Here is a 15,719-nt window from a genome sequence, read left to right on the forward strand (position 1 = left end):
CACTTCACCCTTATTTCCTTCAAGGACAGTAAAGACGTTTGTTATCAAAATTGATACTTATAGTCTTGGACCTAGGTTTTCATGACGCATGGGCTGCTTATTCATCAAGTTCTTTGAATCTAGTTTCAAACAATAGGTTTCAATTTCATTATGTATATGTCAAATGGTATCACTTTGTATTGAGTATTTGGTTACAAATTTGATATCAATATCAATAAAATATCTGTAGCAATACTCATTATTCAGGTCATCATATCATTGTGAATCTGTCAGTTGTAATTTACTGAACACTTTTGGCAGTGCCACTTCTCAAGTTGTCAGTCAGTAGATTTTGTGTCAATATTCACGGTTGTTGCACAATACATTGTGTGTATTCTATTTAGTTTGCTTTCCCTATCTCAAATTTGGATATTGTTGTTCAAGTATAGTTAAGTATGCAGGTGTGAGCAGTTCAATATTTTAAGATATTCTACAAAACCATGAGTTACTTGGATATGTTATGTCCCAACAAATATGTCAAACATTTGTTAGGCTAGTACTTAGAAATTTTAATTGTTTTTGTAGGTATACCAATATAATAATTTTAATTTGTTAATGTTAGATGTTACCAGATTATTGGAATTATTTATCTAATTTCTTACATTTTTGGTGGTTTTTTTCCAAGGGAAATAACTTCTGTATATCTGCATTTGCAAGTTACCTCCCCTTGTCACCATCAGCATCACCAGTTGTGAGATGTAGATATCCAATGTTCTCAGCTTGGTGCCTAATGTCTGATGCTCAGCAGTCATCTTCCATTGTTGTATGTGCTTCAGTGTCATTATTATTTATAACTGTACATATGGACATGAATTGTTCCTAATATGTACATTCTATGAAGTGTGTTAATATTGCATGTGAAGTATCCCCCTGTTATCTTTCTGCAAGTGCTTTGATGGGCCATTGTAATTGTATGATTTTGAACATACTGTAAATTGTACAAATTTGTATAAACTGTTTTAATATCTATGATTTTAGTTATTTGCAAGATTTTAGTGTCATCATTGAAATCATATATCGTGAGATAATCATTACCAACATTTTGTGTATGAATTCAACCCAACTGAACACAATAACAACTATACAGATTATCCTGAAGTTTTTTTCATTTTCACTAATTATCAAATCAAATGTATCCACCAGATTATTTATCAACAAATCATTAAACAAGGAAGAAAATGACAATTTGTGTTGTTCTTATTTTGTGTCCAAGGTCGGCCACAAAACACAAGTCACTTGCATAATTATTAGCTCCTACATGGCAGCCAGTGGGTTTGAACAATGTCCACAACGTCTCCACCACATGGTGATAGTCAATCTAAACATGCATTTCATTCATGTTCTGGTATCACTTACTAACTTTGGGTCACTGATGCGTGCAGTATAGTTACCAAGCAAATCAGGACCTAGAAATTGAGTCCAAAGTTTGCACATATTGGGGTATGTATACAAGGGGTGCTGATTTGGAGATTGCACTGTAGGCTATTTGGAGATCCAAACTGTTAGGTTAATGATCCACAAACTGGTTTGACCATCACTCCTCTAATTCACCAAAGGAACAAGAGCATGTGAACTTTCATTATTGTGACAGACTACCTTGCATGATAATAATTAGCCAAATTTTTTAAGATACCACTTCATGTAACTCAGCACTTACAACTTGGCATACAAATAGCTGGTTCCTAACATATGCTGTGCCAAGCTCCAAGGAAGGGTGCTTACCCCACCCCTTTTTATCCCCCGCCACGAAGTGGAAGGGTGATATAGGAATAGGTGCCGTCCGTCCGTCCGTCCGTCACATTTCGTTTCCAGAGCAGATCTTGAAAACCGTACCATATTTCTTCACCAAACATGGCACATAGATAGGTCTACTGGTGAATTGGTGCCTTTTTATAGTCTGTGATTTGTAACAAAAATTATTTTTCGAGTTTCCATGGCCACGACTTTGAGACAAAATGGCGGTAGTCCTCGTTTCCGGAGCAGATCTTGAAAAACGTACCATATTTCTTCACCAAACTTGGCACATAATGCCATCTCGCAGTATTGAATACACTTCCTTTCTGGTTGGTAAGTTCTGCATCGCTTGTGTGTATGTTCCTCCAAAAGTGTCATGGACACGGTTGCTGCATTCACTGACTAACTTCATGCAGAAACACAACTCATTACAAATACAACAGTGTAACTGATCTTGGCCCTACTCATCTGTATAAACACTGCCTCCTATCCTGTATATATTCTTGTCAACCATACTCTGTACTTCACTTGCTTGATGACGGTGTTAGAACCTACACCGAAGCCATCGCTCCTAATTGTAATAAAAAAAGTTGTTCGTCCATATGTCTCATCCTTACTCATTACAAATACAGTTACATATTCTATCATAAGCTGCAGATAGCAAAACAACACCAGTAATAACTTTTTTAGTGCTGCAATTAGGCCATTTACAAAAAGGCCCAGTGAACATAGTTCACGGGAGCTAATGCATTGCACGCAACAGGACATGTCATATTGGCGGGGGATATGAGTATTTCATGCTTGTTATGTTTGTTGGTATTTCATATGAGCTATTCTTGTCATAAATACAGATGAGCTATTCGTAGACTGCCAAGGCTATGTAACCCAAAACCTTAGCAAAGCATAACAGTAACCACTAAGGATAGAATTAAAGTTAACTTGGTCTGGGGTTAGCCTAGGCCCGTTTCACAAGACAACTGAAGCTAGATATCAATTCGGTGTGCAAATTTTGCGCTCGTAAGTCTATGGCATCACCTTCTGAAAACGTTACTCAATATGATGTTACAAACACAACAGTTTGGGGTTTCTTTGCCTGTTTCCAAGAAATTCAGAGTGCCAATGTTTTAGACCGATAATCTTCACATGTAATATTTAACCATGAACAGAATATCACTAACATCTACGTCATTGTCACCTACCTTCCTTAAATGCATAATATAGGACTATATTATTCAGCTGTGTGAAACAATACTCACTCACTCGGACCGTTGATTGGAGCTTCACAGATCCAGCTCTACCTCAATTAACGGGTCTGCCATAATGACAAGACCCGCTAATGACGATTGAGGAATCCCTTGCATAAATCTCCTGCCGTAGCAGTTCCAAACAAAGCAATGGATATTATCATACAGTCCAAAAGAAATTAACATGTAAATTAACATGTAAATCTTTACAAAACACCATAAACACACTCTACAGCTGTTCCTGTACAGCTGGTGTCGGTAGTACAGTTGTGACAGAGTGATCTCCCTCTATTTTAACCTGACCATGACCTTTAAAAACTGGAATCTTGACTGATTGGACTTGCTGGCGAACTCAACTTTCTTTTACGAGAAACTGATAATCTTAATTTGTACGGGTAAACAGCCCGAGGCTAGTACTATTCATCATCCTCTGACCTTTGAACCGATAATTATTGATTATTTTGACTGATTATCGAACTTAACCTAGAAGATATGACTACAGATCCATCAGTATTTTCGCCTCTTCAAGTAATAACCCGGAAACCACTCCCGCGTAAAATTATAATGCTTTAAATCACGTGTGATCAAATTTGAACTGCAGTCTGGCGTGAAGGACTGTTCAGACACGTTTTGTTGTTGAATTACATCCACATTTGTTAAAGTTATACTGAGATAAGTAGTATGCCAGTTTAAGGCTTTATCGAGTGACCCTTGGCCTCTTTAAGTTCGATTGATATGACTGACAGTGTAACCTGACCTGTTTATCTATATGACTTCATCTAAAATTAGCTTCAATTCCGCCAATACTGTTCGAAGTTGTTTCAAACCACTTTTAGACTTTCTCTCTTGGCCTGCACATGATCATGTGACCCGACCTTTTCTAAATAGTGACTGATTCAGCTTGCTATCGACATAGTTATGTCATTCATCAAGCTTACTATATCTGTGTCATTGCATTTGCGTTTACCTGACATATGGCGTTTGTTTAATACCCTGGATTTAATGTGCACCCATTAAAAAAACCCAGTTATACACGTCATAAACATGATAAAGTTCACTTGCTCAAATACGTCGTTTCCTGGATGGACAGTTCCAATAAAAAGGGGAAAGGCCCTTTAAATAATTGACCACTGGAAATGTTGAATTAGAAACATACAGAAAACTTTGTAAGAGGGTTGTGCACTTTATCAGACATGTCCGAATGGTTGACCACTTTAGACTGTTTTATTTCTTACATTGTAATATAGTTGAACTGTTGGCGAGTTCAAGTACACAAGAAAGGTCAATCTTTCAAATTGGAAGGGAAAAACTGTCAGCAAGTCCGTGACCCAAGACTTTTTTAACCAGATGTTTGTACTGTCTTATCTACAGCTCGGACGAAAATCGGCTTGAGTTAAAGACTTTCTCGTGTTCAGATATTTATATGAAATAAAAGCGACAAGACCCATTCCATTATAAGAAATCTCTGATTAATGCAGAGTCGATTGTACAATTCCGACTGTCATTAGCATGTGTTTATGAATAATTATATCGTGATGATTATTATTATATTATACCAGGTGTTCGTGAATAGGTGGGCGTAATCAGCCCCACCTGTGGCATGTGTCACAAACACATGCAAAGACGTTTACATACATGCATGCATGCATGCATCCATCCATCCATTCACGCATGCATGCGAACACACACACACACACACACACACACACATACATACATACATAAGAGAGGTCTTCAGCAACCCATGCTTGTCGTAAGAGGCGACTAACGGGATCGGTTGGTCAGGCTCGCTGACTTTGTTGATATATGTCATCGTACCCCGGATCGATGCTCATGCTACCAATCACTGGATTGTCTGGTCCAGTCTTGATTATTTACAGATCGCCGCCATATAGCTGGGATATTGATGAGTTCGGCGTTAAACGACAAATAAACAAACAAAAAAACCATTTCGGCATCTGATTTGTCATGAAACATTGAGTGTGAAATCCAATCATTGAAGGCACCCGACTTTAGATCATATATCGAGGCGTTATACATACATCCCTATACCTTCAGCCTTGGAAACGTCTCATCCTGGTAGATGATGATATTTACCTTGAATGGAGGTGATCATATCCCTGAATAAAGTATAAGGGTCACGACCCTATTTAATAACCCGTCGTTATATCACAATACTGTCGTTACTGTGACCAAATAACTTCATATGACAATCTCGTGCACCTACTGTTATCATGGTTGCGTGGGCCTTCAGACACACACGTTATAATTTAACAGAATTGTGTGGTTGTTTGGAAACATTCGAGACATACGACGGGGCAGTGGTATATTATTTGCGGGCATTCCCACGAGATTAATGGCAAGCTCGACAAACATGAACCTGCATCTGTTTACATGTGTGTGTATGACGTATACTTCTTTTAGTAACCTGAGCATCTTATGCCATAAGTCTGATCTGCACACAAAATAATTTATTGTACACGTTAATTGTTTTTTGTTAGCAACTGCATTTTCCTACAGCTAAATACTTCATAATTTGCACAGTTAATTACTCACACTTCGTATGCATTAATTTAGTTGTTATAACAGATACTTTGATACATTGTCAGCTCCGATTCCCGATAGTTGTTTACAGACACTATCAATTCAAAACACGTGGGCTGGACTAGAGAGAAGACCACGCCTACTTGCCACGATCATCCGGGTACCTGCTCGTGCAATCGATAAGCGACGAACTGCAGAAGGTAAGATGGCGTGGAAGTTATTAGATTTCGTAAATTATTAAACGTAATTCAATCATAATTGTACATTTCTGAGTTAAAGATCACATACCTGTTGCTTCATGCCTCAAGGAACTATATATCAGTGAAAAGTTCGTCTGTCTGCCTTGTCGAATCGCCCCACACGCGTTATTGTTTACATTCGTAAAACTGCGTGGCAGAGTGAAATTATCAAAACAAACACGATCAGTAGTGTTGTTAGCAAAACGACACACTAATTAAAACTGTTAATGTCCAAGTCCAAGGAGTGGACTCGCATGCACGTATCCTGTATGTAATCACTTATTAATCAGTGAAGCATGCGAATATTGACGAACTGGCGAAGTCGACGAAGAGAAGTGTGACATGGACGATAAAATGTAGGCTAATATGTCGGTATCCTACGATGAGAAGAAACATGAATGGATGTTTCAAACCACAAATGAACAACGCGTTGTAGATCTGAATATATGTTGTGATGATCCGACTACCTTCTCCCCCCCCCCCCCCCCCCCCCCGAGTGAGAGATGCCCGAGTGAACAGATGTAGGCCTAGATCAAATTCACACATTTGCAATTACCCTACTGGCTTTCTATGAATATATTCGACACCTATCCACAAATTAACCAGCATATTGAAATTGCAATAAACTTGATATTAGCTGGATAGTGATTCATTATTAGGCTTAACACACAGTTATTCTGGATCTTTGTCCAAGCAGACTCAAAGAATACTACTGGATACAGTAAAATCAAATTTTGGGAGTCTGTGTATTATTTTCAGCCACCACTGCTATGAGACAGGACGGTTTAATGCAGGTATTTAGCTGTTGTACATGTACAGCTTTATGTGTATTGTTCTGTTACTACACTTGTATTTATGAAATATCTGACACGCATGACTCTAGAGGCATTTTTTTACACCTGTGTTGTGATGTCGATACTTTTTGTGTGGATATTTAGTCACTTTTTAAACTTTCACGTTCCATTACAAAGCTCTACAACTAAATTGTTTGTGCACTCTTGTTAAGGTATCATAACTCTAAGACTGCAAAGTGTATCAGATTGTTGGTAATGGCATTTGCCAGTACATGACAAATGAAGTGTGTGTCCTAAAGTGTTTGGTAAAACTGGCTTGTGAAATGGGAAAACCATATTTATATTTTATGCAGTGATAATTAACCCATTTTTGCTCTTAATCATCCCAGTTCAAGTCAAAGGTTAATGTTCTAAATGTAAATGGACACTGGAGATAGGCTGCCATTCATCAGTTTAAATGATTTGAATGATCTGTAATGTGATAAAGTCCAGTTAAATATCTTAAACTTTAAGCATGAGGAAACCAAGGTACCTATGATCAAGATAATTTTGAGAATGCAAAGAAATTGATATATTTTGAAAACAGTGGTATTGGGGAACAGAGTTTGTTCCAAGTACGCAGTATATCATGCCTGCATTTGAGCCAACTCAAACAGGTTACATTTTGTCAACACACTGATTGTGTGCTAGTATCATGTCCTGACACTGAGGTTATGATCTTTCCTCATGCTATCAACCACTACTTTGGCCAGTAGACTGAGTTATTTACAAGATTGAGCCTCAGTAATATCAATCTTCACTTTATCACTAATGCTCCTTATACTACTAATGCTTACTTGTATCTACACTCTGACTCTAACCCATGAAGATCCAGGTTAGATTCGATCGTCACGCCGAAGACCTGGGTTCGATTCCTGACATGGTTTACAATGTGTGAAGGCCATTTCTGGTGTCCTCCGCAGTGATATTGCTAAAAGCGGCGTAAAACCAAACTCACTCACTCATTCCAGGTTAGAAATGGTCTTCAGCAACCCATGCTTGTAGTAAGCGGCGACTTTGCTTGTCAGAAGACGCAACTAACAGGATGGGTTGATCAGACTCGCTGACTTTATTGATGCATGTCATCATATTCCAAATGCTGTTTTAGCGTGTATGGTAAGAACTGTTAATAGATGCACATGAAAGAACAAGATAGCATTCAACCAGACATAATACATCTAAAATTGAACTGGGGAAGTTATACCCCTTGTTGATGGGGTATCAGTAGGAAACGCTCCGTGGCATACAAATTGTATGTATTTGTGATTATGGCCTGCTAATAGCAAGTTTAGTTTGCTATTGTTTGGGTCTGTTTGAAGATAAAGCATGTTTTTATGTGATGTATTGCAATATAGAACTTTTTGTTTCTGCCAACCCATATTACCAATGTCAAATTGATTCTGAATGAACTAACATCAAATTTGTATGTTGCACAAATATTGCTTTCAATGTTTTTATCTCTGCACATTCTTTCATCATGTCAAAGTTAAAAGGAGATAACCATTATATACCATATTTGCCATATCTTATCACCCTGGGTGCTTACAAAATTAATAAAAGGGGTCACTTATTGAAACATAGCTAGTTGAAGTGTCAGCGATTCAGGTAGGAGAACAAATGTATTCATACAATGATGTAACAAAAAAATAACATGCATTTTTGACATCCGTGAAACTACAAGGCCCGTGAAGCTGAAACTTTGTCATTTTCCTGTGGCAAGGGAGTTAAATGACAATATAAGTCCAGTTTCCACCCTTGTCAAACTAGGCTGCAGTTTCATGGGTCAGTCCATGGGCCGTCAGTGGCTATTCCTTATGTCCAATTATGACCAACTAGATTCCACCTCTCATATCACTTGCATATGCTTCAAACAAAATGTTGGTGCCCAGTCAAAATGATCTGATCGATAATCAAGAACTATGTTTCAATAAAACAGGTCTTACAAAGCATAAAAAGATTTGGAAAATATCTGTTGACTCCAAGTTGGAGTTAAACATGCTTTCCCAAATCCTTCAGTCGACTGAAATCTGCACAGCTGTCGACATGTTATACTTCATGCAAGTATACAGTATATGGTGTGTGTGTGGGGGAGCGTGGATGGGTGGGTGTATGGGCTATTTAAGGCTATTTATCAGCCGTTGTTTTTCAAAATGTATTGACATTTTTCATTGGTGTAGTAAGCACATCTAGTCATAATATATATGTTCCAATGTTTTGCAGTATTATGAAGTTTAGAAGTGATTCAGCCTCTACAGCATAGAGTTGTGTCACAAAAGTGACACTGGACAACAGTGTCGTAGACCCCACACTAGCCTGCCACCATGTTCCATCAAATTATGTGTGTACATTGAGGAGCAATGGCAAGAAGTAGGTTTTTGGATACTAGCCATGGAAACAAAATTTGACTTTGAAAATAAATGGTTCTAGCAACATTAGGACAGACTGTTGTTAGGCTGATCGTGGTAGAGTTTCCATACCCTACACCTTTTGATATAGGAGAAAATTCAAACAGACTTCAAAGAGGGGTGACAGGCTACAATATCTTTTGACTGACTATTTATATTCTAAATGACTGTGTAACCCCCAGTAACCCTGACCCTATCCTTTACAGTTGAAAGATCTGTGCACTTTTACCATGCTCTTAAATATCTTCACCTTTGAAACAGCTTACACTAAACTTAAGCTTTGTGTGAACAGACATGACCATAAGAAGATCGTTTGTTCAAGACAACACTATTTGCACTCAACATTATTGTCCTAAACAATGTTGCATTTTCCCAGAATCTTTTACACCAATTTTCCTTTAATGCACTATATGTTTTTGTACCCAAATAAGATTGAAGTGTAATAAAAAATGTACTTCTTATGTCAGGTGAGCTACAAAGCCTTCAGTTTTGAAAGGCATTACAATTGTCATCGTATGTGATTTTCTCTTTGATAACCCGGAAATAGTAATCAGATTGTTTTACCTCTGCTCCCCTGATCTGTGGTGAGCTGGAATATTGCTGAGTGCTGCGTTAAACAACAAACAAACAAACAAACAAAGTTAGCAATGCTCTTTATCATTACTTTATTGACTTTAAGCGTAAATAAGATTTTAAAGAAATCAAATCTGTAACTATAATTGTGCCATTGGCTGTTACAGGATGTCATCAAGAATTGCAGGATAAGTACAGAGCTCTGATAAACATTATTTTTATTTTCATGTAGTGAGGGCCTGGTTATTGCTTTAGGGTGCTTATTCAGCGATCATGGTCCTGATGCCATAGAGCATTCAGAATTAAGCCTTAAGATCCCTGTAATGAACCTAATGGTTAATGATAACTCTGGGCTGCTGGCCAGAGTCTAGTGTATTTTCCCAAAGACCAATAAAACTAAATAAATGGTGGTCCGTTGGTCTAGTGTTATTTTGCTGACGAACAAAGTAATTATAGTTTGTACGACTTTTGAAATCAGTGATAGATTGAGTCTAAACTCTTTAGCACCATTGTGTCTAGTAGACATCCAAGAGGACCAGTAAAGTTTTTTGGGAGCTGGTCCTTTGGATCACTGACAAATTTTGGTCAGTGTCAAGCACTTAAACGCAGGATGCACACACTACTTACTGTGCTTGCTACACATATCCCCATTAACATGAGTGAAATATTCATTTATGACGAGGCTGGTGTATTTTGGTTTAAAGATTCAGGTGTGAGGAAAGCTTCAGGAAAAGGACACTGTTGAGATATCTTTGATCACTGATAACATACCAATGCTTAAAAACATTAAACATTGACTAGGTTTGTGTGGCCACAGTATGTGGCCTGTCTGAGTGGCTCTAGACGTACCCTGATAGAGTGGATCGTTTCAGATGCACTCAGCCACTGGTTTGACTGGCCAAGATTTCCTTATTTACAGAACACTGTGATATGGCAAACATATTCCTGACTGCAGCATCAAACAGCATTCGTTCCACTATTCATTAAACATGTGAAAATTGATACCTACTAACTAGCAACCTTCTACTTGAATACATCACACAAACTGGTAGCGTTAGTGGTGGTACCATATTTCTTTGCACAGGTTTCATATGATGAAACGTAATCTATAATTCTATGTGTCACTGATTTCAAAATGCAGAAAATCTGCAACCCTGCAATTTCTGTGCATAATTACAATGTACTTTATTGTGTTAGTGTGTGTGTTTTTTTGTCAAGCAGGTCATTGCTTGGTTTTTTACAGTTGTGTATGGTCAGACTGTTAAATCGGAGTTGATACATCGTAGGACTTAACAGTTTAGGCCAGCATGACTTCCAGCTTTTGTTGTTACAATGATTTCCATGCAGGCGTGAACATCTGGCAGCATTCTGGCCTCCCTTGTGTTATTAGCGGCTATATTGGTAACACAAATGAAGGACAGCTGGCCTTGGGATTAGCATACTGTGAAAGTTAGGACCTAATTATGTCATAGATTTACAAGATGTTGTCATGTTTCATGCTTTGGTAACAGTCAATGTTTGTTAAGATGTTTGGACTGAGAAAGTGTACAAGGTGTTCAATGTACTGAGCAGGTTGTTAATTTGACCTTTTCTCCCAAATGTATGATTTTCCAACAGTGCAATGTTAGAAAACATAAATAAATTGAAAAATAAACATGTTAGGGCCCATATTTTTTTGTGTTATGATGTTGTTGTTCAGACACTTGATGATACTAGTCCCATGGTTGTCCAGGATTAGTCTGGGCTTCTTTTTTTGTCCAAAGGCCTTAATTCTTTAGCTTGAAGATATTGGATCGGACCCCTCAACTTTGGCTGAGTTTCAAATGCAATATAATGTATGATCTCTGTTTTAATTGTAAATGTATTGTCTAACATACAATTTTGTTCATTCAAATTTATTCAAGTTTAAAGGATCCCTTCAGTAATTTAGCCAAATGCAATATTGAGTTTTTTTCGTATAGGCTATATTTCCCAGAGATAGAATTGACACTGTCCAGCTGTCCAAGTGCCCTCTGGGGATTATGGAGAAGGATGGGTTCCAAGTAGTCCATGCTTGAGGCAAGAGCCAACAAAAGAGAACTGAGTGTTGAGGTTTGATGGACTGGGTGGGAAGACTTGGTAGATTGGGTGGTGAGACTTGATGGATTGGGTGGGAAGACTTGATGGAGTGGGTGGTGAGGTTTGATGAACTGGTGGGAAGACTTGGTGGATTGGGTGGTGAGACTTGATGGACTGGGTGGGAAGACTTGGTAGATTGGATGGTGAGACTTGGTTGATTGGGTAGTGAGGTTTGGCGGATTGGGTGGGAAGACATGATGGACCGGTGGGAAGACTTGTTGGATTGGGTGGTGAGATTTGATGGACTGGGTGGGAAGACTTGGTGGATTGGGTGGTGAAACATGTGGGATTGGGTGGTGAGACTTGGTAGATTGGATGGTGAGACTTGGTTGATTGGGTAGTGAGGTTTGATGGATTGGTTGGGAAGCACTTGGTGGATTGGGTTGGAAGACTTGGTGGATTAGATAGTGAGGTTTGATGGATTGGGTGGGAAGACTTGGTGGATTGGGTGGTGAGACTTGGTGGATTAGGTAGGGAGGTTTGATGGATTGGGTGGGAAGCACTTGGTGGATTGGGTGGGAAGACTTGGTGGATTAGGTAGTGAGGTTTGATGGATTGGGTGGGAAGACTTGGTGGATTGTGTGGTGAGGCTTGGTGGATTGGGTGGTGAGGCTTGGTGGATTGGGTGGGAAGACTTGGTAGATTGGGTAGTGAGACTTGGTGGATTGGGTGGCGGGACTTGGTGGAATGGGTGGTGGGACTTGGTGGATTGGGTAGTGAGACTTGGTGTATTGTATTGTGTGACTTGGTGGATTGGGTGGTGGGACTTGGTGGATTGGGGGGTGGGACTTGTCATGTCATTGTAACGTACCCAGTCACATTGATGATTGCTTGTACTTTCTGTGCATAGCTTGCCTGTCAAGACCACGACTACTTACAAGGCCTCCATCATATGACTGGAATATTGAACAACGTGATAAACACACCCACGCATTGCGTTTGTGCTAAATTGCTCCTTCTCTCTGATTGGTAATTTTTGGCGACAGTAGTTTGTTGACAGAGGTGGTCAGCCAGTATCTAAGAATATCTATGTTGTCAATAACGAAAATGAAATATCTGATAAACTTGGAGACATTAATGAGTGGTTTAGAGTAGAGTAAGAGGTCCAGGTTTATCCTAGTCTATTCCTATTATGTCAGAAAGAGGATTTTAGCTTATGTTTTTTATGGGGTTGGATCATCACGTGATTTATTAGTAACTGATATTATTGATTTGCAGAGCACCAAAATGTTGGATCATCACTTGATTTATTAGTAACTGATATTATTGATTTGCAGAGCACCAAAATGTTCTGCTTCGCAACTCAGACCACTCGCCAATTGCATTATTATGTTCAAGAGGTGATTCATCAGATTCATTTACTCATTAATAATCTGAGACAAAACAAAACAAAATAACAAAACAAAAGTCATTTCTCATTATCTAGTAATACTGGACTTTTCATTGTTACTGGTTCGTAAGCCCACACATTGGTTGATTTCAATGTTGTTTCATAAATGCCACACAAACTGCAGCTTATGAAAAATGTTTTACCCTTATTTTTTTCCATTCTGTGATTGTATATTTACTAACACAGGTTTGTCATTTTTTCTGTCCGTGCACATTGTCAATAACTTCTGTCAAAATAGCATATTTTGTTCTTGCTACCAGTATGTAGAGAGCTTACCGTATTTGACGTAATAAGCGCCCAGGGTGCTCTCAAAATTAGAAATAGGGGGCTCTTATTAAATAATAATTTTGGTGATAAAAAAAACCCAGAGTTGAAGGATTTTGTGGTTTGTGCTGACAGCCTGAAATGTTACAAAAGAAAAGTCAGTGCGTATTATACAAGACAGATATATTTTCCAGAATTGAATTGCCCATAATTAAGGGTGTGTATAACACACAAGTGCGTATTATATAGAATAAATAAGTTTTGTGTACATTGATCAATCAGAAGGGGTGATAATTGGGATTGTTCACTAGCCAATATAGTAGCAAATATTGCCGTGGGCACTTATTAGAGCGAGCTGCTTTTCAAGTTGAATACGGTAATTTGTAACCTCATATTTTTAACCTTTTAACATGTTTCTGAAAAAAAATCACTGTCTGAGATTCTGAAAAGCATGAAAATTATTTGTTAAAGCCTTAATACTGGTCAGTGAGGCTTATCATAAGTAGCTGCAAGGCTGCTGATGTGACATCTAAGAAACCAGAAGATGGAGAAGGCATAAAGTACTTAAATAAACATCATTATATTTAGCAAGCTTCATAGTTAATTTTTCTCACAGTCACCTGGCTCCTGTTGTTTGTTTTTTTGGTAGCCAAAGCAGTATTGTAGCACCTGTTCTTTCTCTCAACAGCTCAAGGTGCCAATTTCAAAATGAAAAATAACCCAGTATAAATCATTCCTCTGATTCATGCTTCACTCATAGAAGTGACCTGTGCACCCTAGTCATACTTGTTATTTTGTTGATCATAAGACCCGTGAACATCCGGGTAGAGAATAGATCTTCAGCAACCCATGTTTGCCGTAATTATGCAACTGTGCTTGTCGTAGGAGGCGACTTTTGGGATCGGGTGGTCAGGCTTACTGACTCGGTTTATGCATGTCATCGTATTCCAATTGCGTAGATCGATGCTCATGATGTCAATCACTACAGGATTGATTATCTATTATAGACTGCCGGCATATAGTTGGAATATTGCTGAGTGTAGCGTGAAACAATAAACATACAAACAAACAAATATTGGTCATAAGTAAAGTTTTGAAGACTAAATTCCAAAGTTGAGTTTGTATGGTCAGACTCACTATTATTCCAGCCTTATGATGGTGGCCTGAAAAAAATCATGTCTAGAGTTTGCATTTTATTTAGTTATGGTAGAAAGGAGATAAACATGCTGTTTTTTCAATGTAGAGCTAAGTTACCTGTAGACAATGGTAGATTTAACAGTCCTAAATTTAACATATGAAACCTTTCACTGCGTGTTCGGTTAAATCAACAACAAACATAGCTCTATATTGAAAACACAGTACCATATGTGTAACGCCTAATTACTAAAAACCCTATGTATGGCATCAATTTCAAATGAGGCCTGTGAGATAATACCACATGAATACATGAATTCTCAACAATGAGGAATTTGCTAATGTGTAATTTGTGTCAATCCATGCTTCCTAGCTTTCTTTACAATGTGTCCTTTCACCATGACTAAACTGGTTCAACTGATTCATGTGAGAGATGTGTAGATGTGTGTGATAGGCAAATGTGTGGAAGAACATTTGTTTTGGGATTGCAGCAAAGTAAGAACGATCTGGACAGTGCTGGAACTTTGGCTAAATACCAGCGCTCAAATCAAAGCAAATATCATCAAACGACATGTTTGGCTTTGATACCAATTCAGAAGTAATGACCCATTAAATCTTATAATTATTCTTTGCAAAAAACTTATTTTCTCATATAAAGACACAAAGCATGTTCCATCGTTCCAGATCTTCCAGAATGAACTGAAGCAGTAGTAATTCATCGCCAAATGTACAGCACTTTTGAGTGGGAATTTAGACAGATTCTATAAATATCGGTCATCATGCCATACACATTTTTTGTAACATCGAAGTTATTGTTTTCTGTTTTGTAAAAACAACATGAAATATAACAACAACAAAATATGTAGAAGAATTTGGCTTGAAATATTGACAAGTTCTAAAGCTGTTGCATATGTTTTCAACCTGTTGACAGATTTGACAGTTCAGACTTCCTGAATGAGTCACAAACACACTATACGTTCCCAAGCTCAAACCATTTTCACCTATGAATTAAGAGCCAAGGATTGAGTGATTTCAATGTGTGACCAGAGTTGACTGTGTGTCATTGTAACCCAGTGATGTGGATCATTGCCCTTGCTGTCAACCAGTGGTGCCAGACTGGAATATTCAGACAAGAGGCCATGATGATATTGATATACTGGAATATTGCTGACTGCAGAATACAGGAATATTCATTCACTCAG

At 38.2% G+C, this 15,719-nt stretch overlaps 1 protein-coding gene across 2 annotated transcripts in view; it reads left to right on the forward strand.

Annotated features, from left to right (window-relative positions):
* The first annotated feature begins 5,719 nt into the window (after window positions 1-5,719).
* Window positions 5,720-15,719, forward strand: part of LOC139480199 (ras-related protein Rab-3) — a 73,506-nt gene continuing 63,506 nt past the window's right edge. Inside the window, exons 1-2 of one of the 2 annotated variants that reach the window (XM_071263226.1) lie at window positions 5,750-5,761; window positions 6,560-6,594. In XM_071263226.1, the coding sequence (XP_071119327.1) occupies window positions 6,571-6,594 (24 nt within the window). In that variant the 5' untranslated portion in view covers window positions 5,750-5,761; window positions 6,560-6,570. Of the gene's footprint in view, window positions 5,762-6,559; window positions 6,595-15,719 lie in introns of both variants that reach the window. The other variant, XM_071263232.1, reaches the window with a different exon arrangement.

Source organism: Haliotis cracherodii, unplaced genomic scaffold (genome assembly GCF_022045235.1).
Source record: "Haliotis cracherodii isolate W230 unplaced genomic scaffold, xgHalCrac1.p SCAF_4, whole genome shotgun sequence".
In the NCBI taxonomy this organism is placed as follows: domain Eukaryota; kingdom Metazoa; phylum Mollusca; class Gastropoda; order Lepetellida; family Haliotidae; genus Haliotis; species Haliotis cracherodii.